The sequence below is a fragment of the Carettochelys insculpta genome, chromosome 11, assembly GCF_033958435.1.
Source record: "Carettochelys insculpta isolate YL-2023 chromosome 11, ASM3395843v1, whole genome shotgun sequence".
NCBI classification, from domain to species: Eukaryota; Metazoa; Chordata; order Testudines; family Carettochelyidae; genus Carettochelys; species Carettochelys insculpta.
In genome coordinates, this window is record NC_134147.1 from 32,377,124 (window position 1) to 32,400,535 (window position 23,412).

The 23,412-nt window shown below is 42.6% G+C and overlaps 1 protein-coding gene across 2 annotated transcripts in view; it reads left to right on the forward strand.

The window, feature by feature from the left end:
- Positions 1–10,068: 10,068 nt before the first annotated feature.
- SSUH2 (ssu-2 homolog) overlaps positions 10,069–23,412 on the forward strand; it is a 37,471-nt gene continuing 24,127 nt past the window's right edge. The window contains exons 1-5 of one of the 2 annotated variants that reach the window (XM_075005443.1): positions 10,271–10,343; positions 16,491–16,593; positions 17,884–17,965; positions 21,122–21,251; positions 23,046–23,106. In XM_075005443.1, the coding sequence (XP_074861544.1) occupies positions 10,323–10,343; positions 16,491–16,593; positions 17,884–17,965; positions 21,122–21,251; positions 23,046–23,106 (397 nt within the window). In that variant the 5' untranslated portion in view covers positions 10,271–10,322. Of the gene's footprint in view, positions 10,344–16,490; positions 16,594–17,883; positions 17,966–21,121; positions 21,252–23,045; positions 23,107–23,412 lie in introns of both variants that reach the window. The other variant, XM_075005444.1, reaches the window with a different exon arrangement.

A 23,412-nucleotide genomic window follows, 5' to 3' on the forward strand; every position in this document is an offset into this window, starting at 1 on the left:
GAGCTCTCTCTCTCTGATGGAATGAATCCCAGAGGCCCCTGTGGGGTGTCACCTGGTGTGCTGGTCATGCCACTGAGCTCCTTTGGGTCTGCCCACCACCCTGTCCTTCTGGGTCTCCCCTAGCCTCTTCAAGTGAGGAGGCAATTTCAAAAGCCAGCTGAAGACAAGAGCCTGGTTCCTTTCCGTCCCTTAAATAGACTTTCCCAAGTCTGTGAACCCTTTGTTTAGTTTCCTCATTCACATGGAAGAATACCAGAGTCAAGATAGGTTATAGTACTAGGTGGCAGGGTCACCTCTCTTTCTGTGACTCTCCATGGTTGGGCTTACAGGAAAAACTAAACCATTTACAGATTGTCATCTTGAGGGCCGAGCCATCATATTTCTGGAGTATCAGTAATGGTTCAAATGAGCACTTTAGAATTATAAACAGATTTAAACTTCATATTTCTGACTTCACAAACAAGAATGATACATGCACAAAAATAGCATATACACATTTAGTGGATCGTAACTTTAAAAATGATGCCACGTGAAACATTTTACCTCAAGTGTCTGAATTATGCATATGCATAGTCTCAACCATGAGGTGGTATGACAGTCTTGTTTCAGGATGCTGACTCTACTCCCATGAGCTGTTATAAATCGGTGGTGGAATGGTAACGTGCTCTTCCAGCACTTTGCAGACTGGTTATAATCAGATCTTTCTCCATTGCCTGCATACCTTGTGTTAGCTGTGACCTTCAAGCATCCAATGATTACATGAATGGTGTTCCCAGCAGGCTGCTGGCTACCTCCTGCTGAGAGGCAAATCAAATAGTTACATCACACTGCACTATTGTGGCTGCCTGCAGTGTTGTCATTGACCTAGGTTTATAACATGTGGCACACCAGTCCCTAGAATAACAGCACCTTTTGGTAAGTGACATTGGAATCATGCTCTGGAGCAATACAAACGATTTGGCTTTGCAAGCAATTCATGTGTGTTAAATTTCATCCTTTTCAGACCCAAGATCTTTGATGTAGACTGTATCTGGGGAAACACAGAGGGAGCAAGAGAGAATGTTGCGGGGTGGGGAGTAGGAAAAGCACTGAGTGGATAAATGGCAACACTTAAAGGCCATTAGATTAATAACTATAATAGCACTCCAAAGCCATTATAAACTGGGGTGCTGGATAACTGTAGTTCCTAGCGCCAGCTAACTGAAACACACATAGTATACAGCCGGGTTCAGGAACCCCTGGCCCGGGTACCAATAGAGGCACATGAGTCGCTATTTGTTGGCATGTGAAGCAGGAGCTAAGCCCCACCCCTTTTGTCCATATAGGTGGGAGCTTGCTCAAAGCCATGCCTCCTGTTGCTTAACAAAGACCAGCTAATGCATCCAACCACCATCTAAATGGTAAAGCTCTGCATCTTAATTTCTTTATTAATGAAGCTGTTGTAAGGAGGACTATGAGTGACTTTAAAAAGTATCACTGGCACTTGTACATTACATAGAGATCAAAACGTTAAATTTTGGCACTCTCCCTCGGAAAGGTTGTTAACCCTTCGTATACAGTGTTATTGTATAGCTGTGCTGATCCCAGGATATTTTAGGACAAGGTGGGTGAGGTTTTTAATCTGTGTAAGCTTGAAAGCTTGTTTCTCTTGCCAACAAACACTGGGCCAATAAATGATATGACTGCCTTTATCTTGTTTCTACAAATAGTTATACCATAGTCAAAACAAGGGTCAACCATTTAGCCAAGTGATGATACCTCTTGTATCAGAGCAAGTGTAGAATGATTGCAAGCCTGGGCTGGGACACAAATTATTCTCTCTGTTTTGGGGTGTTGTTGGAGGTGGGATCAGATTTAACCCAAACTGACACCAACTTGGCTAAAAGCTCAAGTGGATACTCTTTCTATGCAGTAAACTCAAACCAAAAGCAGAGTATAAATTATACAGCTGAGCTCCTTTCTCTGATTTAGCATAAGCCACTCATATTCATCTGTTGACAGTAGCACCCTTCTTTTAAGGTCTTGAGACTAAATGGGCTCAGCAGTATCTTACTGCCTTTATTTAAATCCATCTTGAATACTCTGTGCAGATGTGGTTGCCTCATCTGAAAAAAAAAGCATTGGCATTGGAAAAAGTTCAGGAAAGGGCAACAAAAATAATTAGAGGTTTGGAACAGGTGCCATATGAGGAGAGATTAAAAAGACTAGGACTTTTCAGCTGAGAAAAGAGGAGACTAAGGAGGGGTCTATAAAATCATGACTGGTGTTGAGAAAGAAAATAAGGAAAATTTTTTTACTTGTTTCCATAACACAAGAACTAGAGGTCACCAAATGAATTAATAGGTAGCAGGTTCAAACAAAGAAAAGAAAGCATTTCTTCACACAATGCACAGTCAGCCAGCAGAGCCAGAGGATGTTGTGAAGACCAGGACTTTAACAGGGTTCAAAAAAGAGCTAGATAAATTCATGGAGCATTGATGGCTATTTGCCTGGATGTGTAGAAATGGTGTCTTCCAGGCTCAGTTTGTTAGAAGCTGGAAATGGGTGACAGAGGAGGAATCTCCTGATAATTACTTATTCTGTGATTCATCTGGGACACCTGGTATTGGCCACTGTCAGAAGACAAGATAGTGGGCGAGTGGACCTTTGGTCTGACCCAACATGGCCATTCTTATGTTCATAACACTTTTGGAACTGTTGTATTTCACCAAGGGTATGTCTACACTAGCCCAAAACTTCGAAATGGTCATGCAAATGGCCATTTCAAAGTTTACTAATGAAGCGCTGAAATACATATTCAGCACCTCATTAGCATGCGGGCGGCCGCGGCACTTCAAAATTGACGCGGCTCATCCAGATGGGTCTCCTTTTCGAAAGGACCCTGGCTACTTCCAAGTCCCCTTATTCCCATCCGCTCATAGGAATAAGGGGACTTCAAAGAAGCCAAGGTCCTTTTGAAAAGGAGCCCCATCTGGACGAGCCGCGCAGCTGCGAGCCGTGTCAATTTCGAAGTGCCGCGGCCACCCACATGCTAATGAGGTGCTGAATATGTGTTTCAGCGCTTCATTAGTAATCTTCGAAATGGCTATTTGCATGTCTTCATTAGTAAACTTTGAAATGGCCATTTGCTATGTCTACGCTAGCCCAAAACTTCTAAATGGCCATTTGCATGGCCATTTCGAAGCTTTGGGCTAGCGTAGACCAAACCGAAATGTTTTTTTTATTTACACCAGATTATCCTACTAAAAGAAATCTAGGGTTTTCCCTTGTTAATATTCACGTGGCAGTTTGTTGTTCTCGGTGAGAGTTGTTAAGTCAATAACAATGTTATCACAATTTAACAGGCAGTTGCTTTTTGTTTTGTTTGCATCATATAATTCGTATGCAGTTAAGGGTGTGAGCATTTCTCAATAGTCAGGTTTTGGATGGGCCATGACATTATGAGCTTTCGTTCTATAGCTGGCAAAACTCATAAGGCCCAAATCAACAATGTTTTAAAATAAAAAGGGCGGTTATAAGAGTACATTCATTCCCCACTCACACATCCAACATCAGAAAATAACATGGCCTACACTGCTTCTAAAAATAGGAATAGCTGAGAGGAAGATACTATCAGCTACACAGCTGGAAATAGCCAATGCCGTGTAGCGGCTATATCTATATAGGTGTCTCTTTTGCATGCATCCCTGACAAAGAGAAATAACATGCTCATTTGGGATGGAAGATCCAGGACAATATATATTCAACTAAATACAGACAATAATTTTATGGATAGCACGACTACATTTAATTGTAAAGTAAGCATTTTAGCAGTAAAGGAAAGGTAACTTTTCACATATATCCTGTTAGCCTGAAACAAGACTAAGTGACTAGCTCACTTGTTATTTCTACCAAGGCTCGTCAAAAAAATGGAGAAAAATTCCTCATTTTTAAAAAAATGCAGTGACTTTTTAATTTTGAAACTTCAAAATTGGAAGCATTCTGGCCATCTTTAGATTTGGTCCAGACAAAAAAATGTTATAATAATTTTAACTCAATTCTTGATTCCTAGAGTTTTGCTTTTCTAAAATTTCTGTTACAAAATTTGAACAACTCAGACTGGTCACAGATTATTCTATCCACTGATAAAGGGAGGTGAGAACTGTAAAGGCAGTAAATTGAGTAAAATAGCACAAACTCAGTGAATGTCTCCAGACACTTCAGTTCATTCATTTTGATTTTGCTTCATTTGGTCTTATCTATTACAGCACACCTTAAGTCCTCTAGTTCCCTAAACAAACACAGTCTAATGGGATTCCACTCAAGTCACACTCACAACCTAATTTCTGCCAACAACCCCAGAGTTTCTGAAAGTTTCTTTTGCAGGGACCAGGAGTAAAATAACTAACAGTGACATTTAAGTGCTAGTTTTAGGATTCAGCACCTACATCCCATGGAGTTGGAAGGAATTTTTGTATCTCTCTTTGGTCCCATTTACACTACAAAAATAACAGTGCTGGCAGCTCCATTTACAAACTGGTGATACAGAGTCAGTTAAACAACACAGTTTGGTTTGCCATATAGATGGCTCATATCTGTATTAACCATCCAGCCAAACAACCTACTCCATCTGACACTGTCCATGTGGCAATATGCGGAGAAAGATTCCACAATATGTAATCATTGGTAGGAGAAAAAAACTTCCACTTTCATGGGTAGTAAATTCACTCACAAATTATAAGAACTGTTAGGAGGACTCTGTGCCTCCTTGCTTTGTCCCTCTTATGTCAGACTGTTTCATAGTTTTAAAAGAGGAACTTCACCAAAGAATTCCTCAGACCCAGGGCTCTCACCTGGAAGATGAAATGCAGAACCTATCAGCAAAACATTGTGATCAGACTCTTCAATGTAATTATAGCAGAGACACAATGGTGGAGAAGATTGTAGACCTGAAAAAAAAGATGTTACTAATAGCAAGTTCTCTTAAGACTTGTATTAGCGTTTAACCCGTAAATGCTCATTACTTAAAAAATACATTTATTAGTCATTAAGGCACTACAGGATTGCTTGATACTGTTTGATACTACAAGACTGATGTACTGAGATAGGATAGTAATAGCTATGGTCAACACACCAGGAAGGTGTTCAGGTCTTTTCACATTAAATGGAAGGGCCAGAGAGCAGAAGGGGAGGAAAAAGTCTTTAAGGACATATTTATATTTCCATCATGCAAACTGCTCTATCCAGGCAGACCTTGGAGTCCCACTGATTTTGGTGGAGATGGAGGAGAGGAAGGCCACTCCTGCCCTTGTTATACGAGAGTAGGGCCTTAGACTCTATTCAGGATGCTCAAATTTTTTAGCTAAAGAGTAAAAATTAACAGCAGCACAAAGACTAGCTCAGCCAGTAAGAGCCACTTATTTTAATCATGAAGGTACTTCATGAAGCACAGTGTCTCAAGCTGAAATTCTAGGGCAGGGGTCAGCAACCCCCAGCACAGGTGCCAAGAGTGGCCTGCAAGCCAATATTCATTGGCACGCAAGACGGGAGTTCAGCCCTGCCCCTCTGCCTCCATGCAGCTGGGAGCATTAACAAAAGACCAGCTAATGCTACCAACCACCCCCTAAACGGTGAATCGCTGCAGCTTAATTTATTTGTTAATGAAGCTGTTGTAAGTAGGACTAGTAGTGACTTTAAAAAAATATCACTGGCACTCAGACCATACGTAGAGGTCAGAAGGTCAAATTTCAGCCCTGCAGCATGGAATGGTTACTGACCCCCTGGTCTAGTGTAATAACAAGTACACCTAGCACACTGGCAGCATTCAGTGAACATTGACAACTGTTGCTGGCAGTAATAAGGCTTAGCAGTGGGGACAGAGGATCTATCCATGGCTATTAATAATAATAATACACATTATTAATTTAGCCCTCTCAGGCCATGTCTACACTTGGCCAAAATTTCGAAAGGGCCATGGTAATGGACAAATCAGAGAATACTAATGTGGTGAGAAATGAATATTCAGTGCTTCATTAGCATGCTGCTGGCCACAACACTTCGAAAGTGACACATTTCGAGCGCACACGGCTCGTCTACACAGGGCCCTTTTCGAAAGGCCCCTGGCAAATGTCAAAATCCCCTTACTCCTGCCAACGGATTAGCAGAGCACCACAGCCACCCACACAATTGGGCAGCATGTGTTTCTGTTGGTGGTGCACATTTCACTTCCTTGTGTGCACATAATAAAATGTATTCCACTTATGGCCATTTAAAAAAATAAAAGAAGGAACTCTGATCCCTAGCCTGCAGCACATCCAGTTTCAGTGTCAGCATTGTGCCAGTGTGCTTGCTCATTATGCAATTGATGTAAAGGGATATTTTCATGGGGGGGGGGATCATTTCTTGTTTCTCTGTTAAAAATTGTGAATGAAATGTTGCCTTTTAGAAAATTATTACCAAATGCATAATAGTTGAAAAATTGGATAGAAGAAACTTTTTGCCCAAATAATTTTTTGGTCAAAATTTGACACTGAAATGGAAAAAAAAAAAAATGCAAAAGCCCTAGAAAAAAAAAAAAGGCTACAATATCTCTTTCACACATGCTGCATAAGGATAACACAGAGACAGACACCAACTGAATCAGATATGTGTATATCATTGAATATGATCCTTTCGGCCCACATGAGCTAAAAAGTAAAGCACTGAAAAAAATTGGCTTGTAATAACATAACCTCCATTCTATTCTTTTTTTAAAAAAACCCAAACTTTTTCTGATAAGACAACCAATGATGAAACAAAAACATACAAAAATACATGTGAAAGATGGAAACACCATATCAATTCTAAAATTCAAGCATGGGTTAATTTGTGATAATCATCAGATATCAGACCAAAATAGCATATTAACTGTTTTCCCAGGCATTGGACAACAGCTGATTATCCTTAACCATAACAATCTGTTCCTGATATTTCAACTCATAGAAATGACAACGTTAGCGAGCACACAGATTGCCACAGGAATGCTGTCTGCATACAGTATGGTACACATAGTATTTCTGCATGAAGGCTGAATTTAAAAAAGGAAGCATGTTTGTGGAATTGGAGACCGAAAGAAAGGGCTAAGCTGCGCAAGAGGAAGTTGGGAAAATATTTGCACAAAATATTTATTACCTTGTTTCTTATAGTTACAATGTCCACTAGAGACCACAGGTATCCTAATATGAGTTGCAGTAGTGTACAGGATTAACGTCTATACAAGTCTGCTCAACGAAGAGCAATGAATGGAGCAGTCTAGTCATTGCTTAAGTCTGTCCTAAGCTCTGGTCCCTACCTAGCATGTATTTAGCAGACATAATCTTACAGGACAACAGATAATACTTACCACCAGATGCAAATCCTTCTAGTGAAAGTAAATAGGTGAAAAGGGAAATACTTACGTCTAAAATGGTACATCTGTATTTTGGATGGTGAGTAAAAGTAACAAAGTCTAGTAGCCCCTTAATGAAAGAATTAACCTCTCTCATAGTAGGACTTGTTCACACTACAGAATTTTGCCAACAAAAGGTAGCTTTTGTCACCTACACACCGAGTGAGTACACCCTGCAATGCAAATTTTGGCAGCAAAAATGCCCTGTTTGGGCAACAAAATAAAACCACCCTGATGTGCAATCTAAGACTTCTTGGCCATGTCTACACTAGCTCTCCTCTTTTGAAAGAGGCATGCAAATGAGGGAAATATGAGGGAAATAAAAATTCAAATGAGATGCAGAGTTACATATCTGGCACCTTATTTGCATATTCTACTCTAAAAGAGCGTCTTTCAATAGAAGAAAAGCAGTATAGATGTGGCTCTTTCAAAAGTAATCCCCATGTGGGATAGAACCCTTCTTCCCACAATACATACATACATATATATAGGAAGAAGAGTTCTTTTGAAGATGGGGATTACTTTCGAAACAGCTGCAGCTACACAGTTTTTCTTCTTTTGAAAGAATATGTAAATGAGGTGCCAGATATGTAAATCTGTGCCTTATTTGCATTTGAAATTTCCCTCATTTGCATGTCTGTTTTGAAAGAGGAATACTAGTGTAGGCATAGCCCTTCTGTGAAAATTTTGACAACAGAGTGCCAGTATAGACCTTATGCTTGATTTTATCACTTTAATTATCCAGGAGGTGTCCCAAAATGCCTATCCCTGGTCTCCACTGTCCTGCAGCCAGGTAAACAACCATCCATCCCTCCCCCTCAGAAGCCCCAGAACTTTCCATTTTGTTTGTTGGCTTGGCCTGGAGAGGGCTCACTGGGTCTTCCCAGGGGACTATGGCAGCTTATCACAGCAAATGCTCTCCTGGTTGAACCAGAGCTGCTGGAGCTACGCTCAGTATCTGGGGCGAAAAGGCTGTGCAATCCCAGGTTTGGCTGAGTGACAGGGATTATGATACCTTCAGGCAGATTGTGTGAAAGGGCTCTGATCAGGTCATGCTGCAGTGCAGAGCGAAGATAAACATGAGGGACGCAAACTGCCACTTTGGTGGTGCATCGAAGACCTGCCCATTGTAGAAGTTAGAAGCTATCCTTGGTGGTGAACTCACCTCTACCACAAGAGCTCCATGGATACTTTGGTGGGCTTGGAGGCAATGGAAAGAGGGCCTGGAGCCCAGTCATTGCCCACAATCACTGTCAATGCAGCTGCAAGACTGTCAGATAAGAGAGTGTCCAGGATGGAGCAGAGAAGTCATGTCCCAGGTGGTAGAGCACATCTCCGAGACAGAGAGAAAGGAATGCAAGTAGTGGAGGGAAGCCAACAGGCAGGAAAGAAAAGAAAATGAGGAGTTCGTCTAGGACACGACTGTGCTGATGATTAAAATCAGGGGGGGAACAAACAGCTGTTGATATCCTTCATAATGGTGCAGATGGAGCAGGTTCTTGCCCACCCTTCTCTACAGCAGAGTCAGACCTCTTTTTGTGCCCCTAACCCCTGTCACCAACAGCTGCACAGTCCAGTCCAGTGAGAGGTACACACTGCAAGGTAACTTTTTGTTGGGAAAAGCATGCAGTTTTTATGACAAAATCCTTCCACCCCAGATGAGACTTCTTGTCTTTTTCCCTCCCCTTATTGTCAACAAAGAGCCAGTGTTTGTTTTGTGGCCAGAACTGGCTTCCACCTGTATCCTGCCCTAATGGCTCTACTCAGTGTTCTCACCTCTGCTGCCCTGCAGGCATGTGCCCTTCCAGTTTCAAAGCCCAAGGAAGTGTCTGACGGCCAGGTGTGCTGTTCTGCTTGGCTATGTCTACACAACAGAGATCTTTCCAAAGACTGCGGCCACCCATGAAAAAGCACATTGAAAGAGTGATCTGCTCTTTTGAAAGAGAGTGTCCACACGTGCCCCCCTGTCCCACCTTTTGAAAGAATGGGCCAGGGATTGAAAAATCAGGTGCCATGAGGACTGCACATTTGAAAGAAGGGCCCTGGGGAGAGTCTACACATGTTTTCTTTCGACAGAGGGCGCTCTTCCTGAAATGGGAAAGGACGAGTGATTTCGAAAGGAGCACCATATTCTTTTGACTTACTTTCAGAAGAACACTTTTTGTGTGCAGACGCTCCATGGGATATTCCGAAAGAGTCCCCTTCTTTCAAAAAAATCTTTTGAAAGAACTTGCTAGTGCAGACACTACTCTTGAGGAGCAAAAAGCAAGTCATTAATTGTTACTGTCCTGCCCTGCACTAGGAACACAGCAAACAGCAGGATGCTGCTGTAAGAGGAGGGGGGCAGCTTGCTGTCCTGCTTTGACATTCACAGAGCTACTCATGATGCCATTCCCTGGAGCTGAGGAAGCTATGGGAGAACTTGGAGGGAATCCCAAGATGTGCAAGGTTCGGGTCCGCCTTCCCCCAACACTGCACTGTTGGATACATACTCACAGTGCATTACTCACATATTCAGTGATCGTGCTCCCAATGTGGACATGATCTGTAGCTAGAGGGAGCAAGTGTGAACCTCTCTGGTGATTTTTGTTTGCTTGATGTCTGGATGAAAACATAAGGTTTATCAACAAAACTTGCTAATATAGATGTAGCTGGAGTCTTTCTAAACCCTCTCTCCTTTTATGGGCTGAGGGAGGGGAACATGGACCCATAAATTTCTTTGGTTTTTGTTTTAATCTCTCACTTTTCCATCAGCTTTGACTTTTATTCTGACCTTTGAATTGTTTGTAAAATGGGAGTGGCTGGAGGAGTCGAGCTTCAGCTCCCATGAAAACGAAATGCTCAGAAAACAATGCATTCCGTGGTGGAAATTTGGATTAGAAAATGCTCTTTGCCTCCTGACCCTTGAAAATGGACCATGAGCAGAATGAAGACGACAGTAAGTAAAATTAAAGGAAATATAGCCCACACCATGCAGAGAGCCCTGTATCTCTGATAGTTGTTTTCCTATTTGTTTATAATGCATTCTTAACAATAGTTAAAAGGTTTTTCTTTCAGGTCCCTGAACAACAGCATGTTTGCAGCACTGAAAAGGACTTCAGCAAATACATAAATGCTTCCTCTTGTTGTCTGTGAAAGTATGGTCACTGTAATATATTCTTTAAATACACCTCTCTAGACAGCTGAAGGTGTTCAGTGCAAACCAATGGAAAACACCAATTACTTTCAGAGGATCAAGCCCTGAAAATCTTCTTCCACAATTAGAATACCATGCTAGTTATGCTTCATAAATGGAGGGCTTTTGAATTCTGCTAAACTATGTCCTAATAAAATGCTGTGCAATTTAGACATCTATGAATTTACTTTCATCTTAAACCTTTGTCTTCACGTTTTTAATGAGATTTTAATAAAATGCCAGAAGAAACAGCCATTACAAGGGACCTCAGTGATCTACTGTTGAAATGTCATTGACTTCTGATGTTTAATTCATGAATGAGGAAAGCCTTGGTTATTGTAAGGAGAAAAATGACACTACAAAAAGTATTTAAATCAAGAAAAAATGTGATATTAATTTCTAAAGTGTTGAGTTGCAAGTCTGACTAACAGCCAAGGAGCTAAGAAAGAGGTAAAATGATACTGAATGACCTGGGATAAAATGATACATTTCCCAAGTGGTGTGAGAAATAATTATATTTGAATGCTGTATTTTGCTAATGTGTCTGATTGGCTGGATTTTTAAATGGTTGATTCAAAGTAATTGAAAACAATGAGAATCTCTCCATTGACTTCAAAGGGCTTTGGATCAGATTGTAATAATATATATAGTATGAGGAGATTGAAATTTAGAAAAGAAAATGATCACCCCAATATTTTATGAGTCATAGAATAGAATGTCTCATCAAACGGAAAAAGAGTTTTGCAATGCTTAATTCCTGCTATTTATAGATAAACTTTCTCTTGAATATTCCTTTATATGCACAGAAAGGATGACAGATTTAAGTCAGCTATTACACAAGAATTCTCCCAAACCATTTTAAAGTTTTGTCCACATATCAGTTTCTTTATTTCTAATAAATATATAAAGCCACATAATATTTGTGTGTGAAATGCCATAAAAGAAAAGTGTTAAAATAAGAGATGACAAAGGTCTGTGTATTTTACTATGGCGGGGTGGGGGGGTTGTTTTATATATGCCTACCAGTTGTTCACTCATATCCTTATTGCAGATTCTCAGCCAGGCAGTCCTAACCACTCTGTGCATCCATGTTGCTGTATAGAAGGGAAGGGGTGTTTGTTCATGGTCTTGTTATAGATTCCCAAAGTCTGAAAAAACGGACAGTGCAAGAATGTAATAACATAGGCATGGGCAGAGGGTGAGCCTAAGGCTGGGAGAGGCAAGTTCCCACCCCACTACTGCTACCTGAGGCCTTATCTCTCCAACCCAGGTTCCTGTGGGAGTCAAACCCCACCCCTTCACCAAAGGGGCAGGCCACCTCGCCTGCTGCAGGAGACATGCATCCTCAGCCTGTCCCAGCAGCAGCAGGACAGGCAGGTGACATTCAGCCCCCAGCCTTACCAAGCCCCAGGAGTTCTGGGAAGGTGGGCAATGCACAGTCTTCTCCTTCCCTGGCCCCAGGAACACACTGTGTACAGCCTCAGTCTCCCAGGCTCCAGGAAGACTGGCAGCACAGTCCCAGACTCAGTGGGCCTGAAGCCCAGGCAGCCCCAGGCAACTGGGGGAACCATACAGGCAACTTGGGGAGGCATTGCCTTCCCTTTCTTCTTATACCCTCCATCCATGAATATAGGGAAGTGCATACTTTAGCTGAACCTGCCGAATTAGAGTTTGCTAAAAAAAAAAATCACACTCCCGTAGCCTGAGTTTCATCGCAGAATTATGACGTTTACACATTCTATTTTGTTGACAGCTCAGGCAAACCTGATTTGAATATGATTTGGGATGGCCGCACTGGAAAACAAGACGCGTTCTGTACTCTGGATGGCCATGCATGTGCAAATGTGGTCTGTGCATCAGATTCTGGGGACTGGGCAATTCCAAATTGGTGTCATCATGTGCTTCCATGCATTACTGAAGTCCAAGGGAATTTTGCCACCGACTTCAATGGGGGACAGATTCAGAGACTGGGGCTGCCACTTTTCAGGGCCCACCAAAAAGCTGTTCTGGCCTGTTGGGCTTGGCTGCTGTCATGGCAGCCAGCTTTCCCCTGTGCTGTGCACACGTGAGCGGGCACTCCACTCTGGGCAACTCCCACCGTGCTGCCCATGCTTAGGATGACCATATCTCCCCTGCCTAAATATGGGACAAGGGGAATGATTCTATCTCGGACAGATGGTCACCCTATCTGGGGGGTCTGGAGGTGGCTACCCTGTGGGGGATGTCACCCTGCCGGCGAAGCACCCGGCTTCTACCAGCGGGGGCCCACTGGGCAGCTGCTCTGGCTCTTGGCTCCCCCAGTCGAGAGAAGCTGGGGAGCAGCTGCACTGTGGCAGGGGAGCTGCGGGAAGCCGGGGAGTAGCTGCACTACTGCGTGGGTCCGGCTCCACACTCCCCCAGCCAGGGCAAGCTGGGGGCAGCCATGACACCATGGGGGAACTGGTGGGATGCTGAGGGGGGGCACCTGTGCCACCACACGGTCCTGCTCCTGTCTCCCCTAGCCAGGGGAAGCACGCGGCATCTGCCTGAAAATATGGGGCCGTTAGCCCTGTTGACAAAATAAATCATCCCAAATATGGGACTATCCTCCTGAAACCGGGACAGATGGTCACCTTACTCATGCTCTAAGACTGGTTCCTGCTACGCTGCCTGTGCTCTGCTCCTGGGCGGGCTTCTGCTTCCAGGTGGCCCCCACCATGCTGTGCAGTCCAGGATCGGGCTGGAGCACTGGGCTCAGGGTTATTGTGGGGGAATCATTTTCAAGGGGCTGCCGAAATTTGCCTGGAGCCGCCAGTTGGCTAGGACTGTCCCTGGCCAGACCGGATTGCTATCGTGCAGAACAAGAACATGTTGCACACTGAAATTTCAAGGCACAACCAATGAGTAACAGGCTATATTTGCAATTTCCTGGCTCTGCTCAAAGTGAATCTCAGCCTCAGTGTTATTCTAAAGTAGTGCCCTACATATGTTTATATATTATTGTGATGCCCAGCAACAGGAACAAGTTTGCTGGTGATTTATCTGCTGCAAATTTGGGGTATTTATAACTTGGCCCGTTAAAACATTTGAATGGGGCTGGAATTTGTCAAACACATTCCCAGCTTGGTTTGTATTATAAATGTGTTATTAAAATTGCTGAACTATTTTTAACTTTGCCCATTAACAATAAATATTTAGGTACGCTTGGGAACAGGCAGAAGTAGCTGTTCTAGGAGCACAGTATGCTTTAGAAATCAAAACTTTTGGCAGGGATTGTGGTGCAATAGAGTCGCGGGAGGGAGGACATTGGGGTTCTTGTAAGTGTGCTGAAAATGATCGTGGGCAAACTATTTGCCCTAATTTTACACCATTATACAATGTGCGTAACACATATCTACAGACCCAGGGTGATGTCAGTCTCAATTCATGTTTATCAAGGCCTTTTGGTTCTCCAACAGACAAATTGATAACATGGATTGCTTTCTTGTCCTGCCATGTTGCAAGTGAGCCACATTACTATGTCATATGATTTGGTGAATTGGATTGGTTCAGTCCCTAGTGGCTCAGTCCCTAGTGGCCAGCTGTTTCAAATCATCAGTGGGACTCTTTGCAGAACTATTGCTAACGTTGAACTATGAGAGAGGTTGTGTGGTCCAGTGAACGGGCATCAGCTACAGAGGCCTTGATTCTTGGTTCTGCCGCTGAACTACTGTGTGGCTTCTGGCAAGCCACTTCAGCCTCTCTGAAACTCTGTTTCTGTGGTCATTCTTTGTATGTCTTGTAGCTGGAAAACTCTTTGAGGTAAGTACATTCTGTAAGTATCTATTTGCATAGCATAATAAGCCTTCAAACTTCACTGGATCTATAGAATTTATTGTAACATCAATAATCCTCATATCACCCAGATGTGAACTATCCAAGTTGCGAGTCACAGACGAGCAGATAAAGTGGAACCTAGAACTCAAGTAGCCCTTGATTTTAAATTTGCGAAATGAAATTCTGACTCATGAGTCTTAAGAAATGCATATTAGACTAATATACATAATCTGGGATCTAATAGACTATTCCACTCTAGAGGTGCTTTGCCCACTGTTCTGGACATGATCATAATAATTATACTGAACCAGCATATGGATTTTTTTTTTCAAAAGAAAGTGTCTGATAGTATTTGTAACTCACTGTTAGGCTGATAATTTCGCTCCTTCAGTACAAGGACAACCTTTTCTTCTCCTGCACAGGAAATGTGACATTTCTACTGAAGCATGCAATTTCTTATTTTTGTAGGTGAAATAACTAAGAGGTTAATTTAGGTCCTCTGAAGAATTGAGAATAGTCTCAGAGGAAAAGTCTAGTAAATCAAATTGATGGATGAATGCACTGAGCCATTCTTTGTGTCATTTGAATTGTATATTGTTACCAGATGACATTTCCTGGCTCTTCTATGTGTTTTTTTTCCCTTTTAATAACTGCATTTTCTTCGTGGTGCAAACCACTCTAATGTGATGAGAAAATTCACTGGATGGAGGGCTAGTTAATAAGAGAGATTGTTTATGGATTAAGAATGAGAGGTACCAACTGTAGCTCAAAAAAGGGAGTATTTTTAGAGCAGCACATAAAGAAACAAACTTGGTGACCCAAGATGAGGATTAAAATAGTTTAAAACACAACAAAATTTTATAGAAGCAACTACTACTTCCCCTTGTCACTATTGCTAAAAACAAAGGTGAGATTTCTAATACATTATCTTTTATGGCCCTAAATCCCTTACAAAACTTTTAAATGCTCACTCAAATGTTCTTATCCAGTTACTAATAAAAAGAAGTCCAACATCTGGAAAACTGTTATTTACAGTGGTAATTCTGCAAGACCTCAATTCTGCATGGTCATGTTTAACATCAAATGTATGAATAGTTTCAGGAAAGTAATTTTATATAAAGCTAAGCACATGCATAAATATCGGCAGAAGCAGTATCTAAATTTGCAATATCAGTTGCAAGTTTTATTTTGTTAACAATGTGAAGTCAACAGGCATTTCCCTGCAGAAGTACTTTTGAAATTTAATATGGTTATTTAGTTCGTGAAGTGTTTAAATAACATGAGTTATTATTATTAAATCCCGTTAGTATATCCATCTTTTTAATTATAGCCAACAGCAGAAATATTTTATGAGTAGAAATGTTTTCCTTATAGGGAAGATCATTCAACTGAGGAGCTAAAAACACTTACAAACATTAAGATATTAGCAATCCTGAGACAGGACCATCAGTATACAGTAAACCCTTGAATTACATGGGCGTTGCGTTCCTGTAACCCCCGTGTAACTCAAATTTTCGTGCAAGTCGAGGGAATATGGGAACCAGGCTGCTGCTTGGTCCCAACTCCCTGCCACTTAGGGGACCTAGGAAGCTGACCAGCAATAAGATGGTCAGTTTCCCGTGTCCTGCAAGCAGAGGGGAGCTGGGAGCCAGGCTCCCAGATCCCCTCCCTTAGTAGATCCAGGAAATTGACCAGGGCAGCAGAGGGTGACAAGAGTCAGGCTGCTAACCCGATACATGCATAACTTGGTTATGACTTCCTATTTATAAGTGAGGGAATTAAGGCAGAGGTAAACAACCTGCACAAGGTCAAAGATTCATTGGAGCAGACAGGACTAGAACCCAACATTCCAATCCCAGCTCTAACAATTTGGCAAAACCAGTTAAAGATTGCCATTGTGTTATACAAGCTGCTCCATCCCCAGCCTGGAAGTTGAGCTCTCAGGAGTCAGAGAACATGGAGATGACAAAAGGAAAAGGACAGAAATCACAGCAAGCCTTAATCTTTCCCCACCCTCTTAGTCTTGCAGTTGCTGGGAAAGGACACCGGTTAAACTGTAGCACAGTCAGTGATAAGTCCTTTTACTGTACCACTTGGTGTACTTTATTTCTACAGTCGCTATCCTGGGAGCTGCAATCTCAGACTGAAAGTCCACTGGCACCCCCTGCAGATACCTTGGAACAACTGGCTGGAGATGAATGGGCTCTGCAAGAGGGAGGTATACCTGCAGCACCGACAGTTTCTCTTTTTTTTCGATTTGTATGCAATTTTGGTTCCACAAAAATGAAGGATTAATTGTACCTGCTTCACCCAAGCAAGCGCCATGCAAGCTCTTATGTGCCACTTACCCCGTGGTCTCTGTCCATGCATGAATGCTGTTGCTCTTGTAGACCCAGGCTACTCTTGAGCAGAGTCAGCTTATCATGTACCATGGGAGGCACCTCTGTCAGGTATGTGAGTGGGATTTGGAAGCAGTCAGGGCAGTAACTTTTGCTTAGGGTCTAATCAGGATTAGATTGGAAATCCCTAGAGAAAGGTGCATGAACATACTCTGTGGCCTATCTATGCCACTGTGTTGGGTATTTCTGGGTTGTGGCTAAATACTGTAAATAATCTCGAGCATGTGAGGTGCCAAACCAGAGAATTTGCCAAACGCTGGAAGGTTGATACTGTTGAGCAGCATTAACAACACTGCCCCCGCTTGCAGGACATTTAGAGGTAAATTAGAACTAAATAACAGCACAGAACATTGAGAGCCAGGACAAGTGGCTGTAAACAAACTTTATGAGTGCACAGGAAACTTGCCCATGCCCATGTTAAGTGCACATTCAGCTCACAAAAATCATGTTGGACCACAGATGTTGCCAGACCAGAGAGTGCTGGGATGTGAGAGGTTCAAACTGTAATAAATAAATTACAATGTGTCTAATATTGGTGCTTTATTTGCTTACTGGAACTCCACTGGATGGAATGGAATTTGATGGCCAAAATCGTATGGATTAAATTCAATCTCTACATCAACTCTCAAAAACTAGAGAAAAAGCCTTTGATAAAACTCATCCTGGAACTCTTTTTAAAGTGATCTGTCTTTATTATTCTCCTCAGTTATTTTCATTTTTGATTCCTCTACCCTGCTGGGTTTTGGCTAAGTCCAAAACCAGGATTTCTAAAGCACCAAAAGAAAATGTGCTCCTTTCCCAAACTCTGCCCTGCCTGAAAATAGAAAAGGTTAGAAACCTTACGAGAAAGTGTATTCGAGAGATTATGGGCCAGATCCTCAGATGGTGTAAGTTGGTATAATGCCACAGAAATCACCAGAGCTTTGATGATTGACATAATCTAAGGATATAGTTTGGATAAGCCTCCGGAGTGCTGAAAGTTTAATTGCATTCTTCTCCTTTTTCGAGATTCTGCCGTTCCTGGTTCATTGCAACAGGTGACCTCTGTAAAGCAAATGATTTTACTGTCAAATTTTAGATTAATTCCACATTCTGATTGTTTCATTTAGGAGGAAAAAACATGCCACCACCTGCAGACCTGCTGAGAAGGACCTCTGAACGGGGAGGCAGGCCCTTGCTTCTAGAATACAGGTGAGAGCCTTGCCTTCCCAGCTGTATTTGATTAACGTGACTTAGCAACCCAGTCTGCTGCCCCAGGAGCATGATTTTGTTGATTATTAATATCACCTGGATCTCAAGCAAGATCAAGGCCCCATTGTACTAGGTAGTGTACAAAGACGTAGTGAGAGGGCGCCCCTGCCCTCACAATCTTTATGGACAAGTCAGACAAAGGGTTGGAGAAAGAAGGAAGAATTCTTCCCCCCTTTTAAACAAAAATTAAATGATTTGGCTAAGGCCAGAGAGAAAGTTGGTGGCAGAGCCAGACACTGACTTGAATCCCCACCAGTGCTTTAGTCACAAGGCCATCCTTCCTCTTTGGTAGGTCTATTAACTTCATGGAGACTTCTCATGTGTGTCTACACCAATTCATGTGAGTGGGAATGCGCAACATTTATTGTGCAACCAGGTTCATCCCTGGGGCTGGGAGGTGGGAGTAAGGCCTAGGGCAACCCCTCCACCAGTTCCCCAGGCACAGGGGACCCTCCCCTACACAGGCTCCACCTGTCTTTGTTTCACCCCTACTCCCACTCTACCCCCTTCCCCACCAAGCCCCATCCCTGCTTTACCCCCTTGCTTGAAGCCCCTCCCCAGATCATTGTGAGCTGGGGGATTACCAAAGAGCCTGATGAGGGGCAGCAGCAGGGGTTGGCTCCCACTCCTGCACTCACTGCCCGGAAAGCGACCCAGCAGCCTGCTCTGCTCTGCCCCATTGCCCTCTCTCAGCCTGCTGAGCTCCGCTTCACTGTGCGGTCAGGAAGCAGAACACCCTGGGGCCAGGGCACTTTGCTTCCTGCTGCAGTGATGAAGTAGAGTGGGCTGGGAGAGGGTGGTAGGGTGGCGCACAGCAGGCAGCCAAGTCGATCCATCTCCTGCCTCCACGGTGAGTGGAGTGAGTGGCCCCTGCTGTCTCTCTCCACAGTGAAGCCCACCCCCTGCTAATACTCCAGCCTGTCCTGGGCTCCCCGGGCTCCCACCACTATGGGTGACTGTCCCATCAATAGGATGGTTGAGATGACCGCTGCGTGGCCCTCCGAAAAGTAGGGTTTCAGGTCGCTGCCCCGAACCATCCTATGGACAGGATGGCTCTGTGTGTGGGACTGTGCTAACCCTCTGCTCAGAGGTGAATTTGACCTTCCATGTGCAGCCAAAGGTATTAGCTACAGCACCTTTCCTCTTTGGCTCTTCCCTCACCCTTTCACAACAAACTTCAGATTGTCGGTGACATAGAAAAGCCAGTCACAAAAACCAAAGTGGCATTTTAATGAAGTGTAGTCCCATGTACTGGCTGGAGGGGGCCTCAGAGAAGATGTAGATGGATGTACAGAGGAATGAAGTTTTTCAGTCTGTCTGAGAGAAGGGCATTAAGATCTGTCTGAAACTTTTTAAGCACAATCTGGAAATTATAGAAAAGGTAATAAGGAAACAGTGGAGCTTTGGGTTGATAGTTACTTGCTAAACGCTCATTAAATCAAACATCTGGGCCAAAGAAAAGGCCATCTAGAGGCTCAGGAATATTTGCAAAGAGCAGATGTGTTTTAAATGTCCTTTGGATAGCACAAGCCCAGGGATGATTTATTACTCTCCAGTCTCTAATCAGAGTGTCATGGATGTTTCAGACATCCATGTTATTGATCGGAAAGGCTGCAGGGGTGATTTATCCTGCCAAGAATTATCTGGCTAATAGCCTCCAAAATGGTCATTTGCACTCTCTAATAACTGCCTGTAGCATCATATCATTTGTGGGATTTGTGATATAAACTCTTCCTTTTTATTGAAAATGGGCTTTTTAATTTAAGCTGTCACCTTACTGACAGCAACGATTCTTAAAGGACATTGTCAAGCATCATAACAAGACCTTCACAAAATTTACTTTATCAAGGAAGATTCAGTCATCCTCACCTCCTGCAAAAGACATTGCCTACTTAAGCACTCCCCAGCCACAAACCCTGAGATGGTCCCATCTATTAGCATCCACACTGCGGTAGTTCAGTCCATCTTTGCAACAGTATTTTTACATCAGAGGTATGCACCAAAAGGAGAGTGTACAGAATTACAGTGGGGCATTTAGGTCCCAGTCCTAAACCTCTGAATGTGATTGTTTATCATTCACTTCCCATGGCAGTAAGAACAGGGTTTTACAGATCAGTTATTACCATTGTGACTACAGTACAAGCTTTATTATCTCGAGGATGCTCAGTAATAGAGTGTTATGGATAACGAGCTGGGGCCAGCAGCAGTCCTGTTCTGCATCCCCAGCTGGTCAGTGGGCATCCAGCCCCCACTCTGCTCTCCCCCTCACTACTGGGCAGTGGGGAGCCATGGGAGCTGACCCTGGCTGGTCAGGCAGCCCAATGGGGGCCATGGCAGGCAGCCCCATCCAGTTAGCCAGCCCCCCGGCAGCCTGCTCCAGCCAGGCAACTGGCTTCACAGCAGCCAGCTAAGTGGGCTTTTACAGTATTAGCATGCTGTTCCTATTCTGCTGTAGATGTAAGTATGTTGGTTATTTGTGTACTTTAGCCTTACATTTCTAGGTGCCTGCCGTCTGCAGAGGCAGCTGCCGCTTAGACTAAAGTGCACACGAAGACAGAATAATGTACATTGTCTGTCCCATGCTGCAATAGCTTTGCTCTTTCTATGGTTGCTGTTGCTGTTAACTTAAAACCAAAATCATCCAGACTCACAAAATAGCTGCAGATAACACTGTATTGTTTCTAAGCAAGGATGCAATTGATGTTTGGGTTTGGCTAATCTGCAGGTTGGGCTTTCATAGACTCACAGAACACTAGAACTGGAAGGGCGCTTAAGAGGTCATTGAGTCCTGTCCCCCTTTTGATTTTGCAAAAGCCACCAGTGGTGTTTTAGATCCAGCATCTTCCTGATCTCACCCACCAGAGTTTAAGGCGGCTTTAGGCCAATTTGTCTAATAATGAGCAAAATGAGATGTTTTTATTTTTGCATAAAGGCATTAGCTAATTTAAAAACACATTTGCCTTTCATTTCTTTGTAATTACAAAAATGTGGCAGCCAGCGGTGATTAGTGTCAAAGTGTGGGCTTCTCTCTAATGGGCATAGTTTTCCTGCTGCGAGTGAAACATCAAGTTTAATCATTTTAATGTTAATGCTCAGGATTCCCACAATGACAGAAGATATGGCCAGGAACGCCCTCCTTGGCTTTGTCCATTCCAAATGCTGTTATGGCAATAAAGCTGCTGGAGAACTAGTCATTCAGGATTTGAGACAAGTGACTGTATACAGGGTAAGTATACCCTATTCTGAAACTGAATAAAACTGTGCCTTGGGCCACGTTTGGTTAAGGTGCTTGGGTCATTTTCCAGTTTTCAAGTGGCACTGGCTCATAAAGGATCATCTATTGATCAAACAAAATGGCTTTAACTAATTTCACAATAGAATTACATTGCTCAAATAAATATTTTCCAAGGAAAATCAACCTTGAAGTTAATTGTAACTTTCCAGAAGTGAAAAAAGTCAGTTTTTCCTCTATAATACATGACCTCTGCCATACCTAGATATGCTACAAAATATCTGAAAGATTTCTTCCTCCCTTTCAAACTCTGGAATTTGTCTCTGGTCTGAAACCCTTGAAATTGCTGCTTTTGCCAGGCAAAACAGGAAGTATATGATCTGACCCAGGCTACATCTACACTCGAGTTTTGTAAACAAAACTGGGGTTTTGTAGACAAAACTCACAGAGTGGCTAAACGTGTTTTGTCGACAGAAACTGTCAACAAGAAAGCTGTGCAGAGACTTCAGGGGGCCCTTTTGTTGAGAGTGGATCGAAAGATCGATCCACTTTTATGTGTAGATGCAATCTGTCAACAGAAGTTTTGTCTGAATATCTCTTCCAACAGTAACGTCTGTAGACAGATGCTTCTAGTTGTAGCCCAAGTGTTTCTCAACCAGGGATACATGTACTCTTGGGGATACACCAAGTTTTTCTGAGCGCACATCAACTCATCTAGTTATTTGCCTAGTTTTACAAAAGGCTACATAAAATCACTATCAAAGTCAGTACAATCTAAAAGTTCATTCAGAGTGATTAGTTTCTACTGCTTTGTATTTCTTCAGTACTAGATTTCTATTCCAATTCATTTATTTGATCATTAGACGGTAGAAAGTCAGCAAGTTGTCAGTAGTAGTCTTCTGTAATATTTGTGCGTGTTTTTGTAAGTAAGTAGATCTGAGGAAGTGGGTCTGCCCCACAAAAGCTCATCACTTAATACTTTATTTTGTTAGACTTTAAACTGCTACAGCACTGCTTCTTTTGTTTTGTGAAGATACAGACAAACAGGGCTACCTCTCTGTGACTATATAGGTGAGGTGTAATTTGGTGATATACAAAACAAATCTGACTCCTGAAAAGGGTACAGCAATCTGGAAAGGTTGAATGGAATTTGTTTTAAGGCCTCAGGTTACCTTAGGACCATACAAACAATGTGCTGCCAAGGGAGTTCATTTAATAACGCTCTAAAATAATATTTGTTGTCAGTGTAGCCTTTTTGTCTGTTCACATAAGATTTATGAGGTGCAAGATCATTAGTAGCTTGTAAGTATTCACTAGATAGTTAGGAGGAAGAGTTTCTAGCCTATGGCTTGTTAGTTTTTCATCATTTGTTTGGAGTGATGTTTATCCAGGCTCCATAGTGTTGTTTCTGCTCCTCAGCGGGTTTTCTGAAGCCTTTCAGGGTAGTCAAAAATCACAACTGATGAACAGGAAATTATAAATACAGTGCCTTTTTGTAAGAAATTTCACACAAATGATCAATTATACTGAGCTTTCCTGAGAACACAAGAAACAGAACTGAATGAACAATGGAAAAACAGAACTTCTGTTTGTATTCGCTAGGCTAATTTTTTTTTTTAAAGCCTGATGAAACTCTACCTTAGAATTAAATGGTTCAAGGCCTGGCTGACTTTTTCAGCAGCATGCTGGGATAACTTTAAATGGAAAAGTTCTCTATTATGGCCGTGTAATGCAATTATGCAATTTGTCTTAATGGTAATTGACTGCCTGATTATTTCTCTTTTCTAGTATCGACTAGAGACCTTTCACGAATCAAGGCTAAGTGAATGGACTTTTCAACCTTTTACTAGTGAGTAACAAACATAACCAACTTGAAATGACCCCAACAGGGAATGACTGAGGCTGTGTGCATGCTTGGAGCTAGGAGTGTGTTTCCCAGATCACACTCATGCTAGCTCTCATTGAACTAGTGCACTGGACGTAATACCATAGCCAAGGCAGCATGGGCAGGAACAGTAACTGACATGGACTCAGCACTCTAAGTACCCATATGGTATAAGAGAAAAAACGTGATTTATGCAAAGTCACAGATGAAATCTAATTGTGGCCTGGAACATTCTTCCTCTTGCACTACACTAGATCATCTTGCACAGGA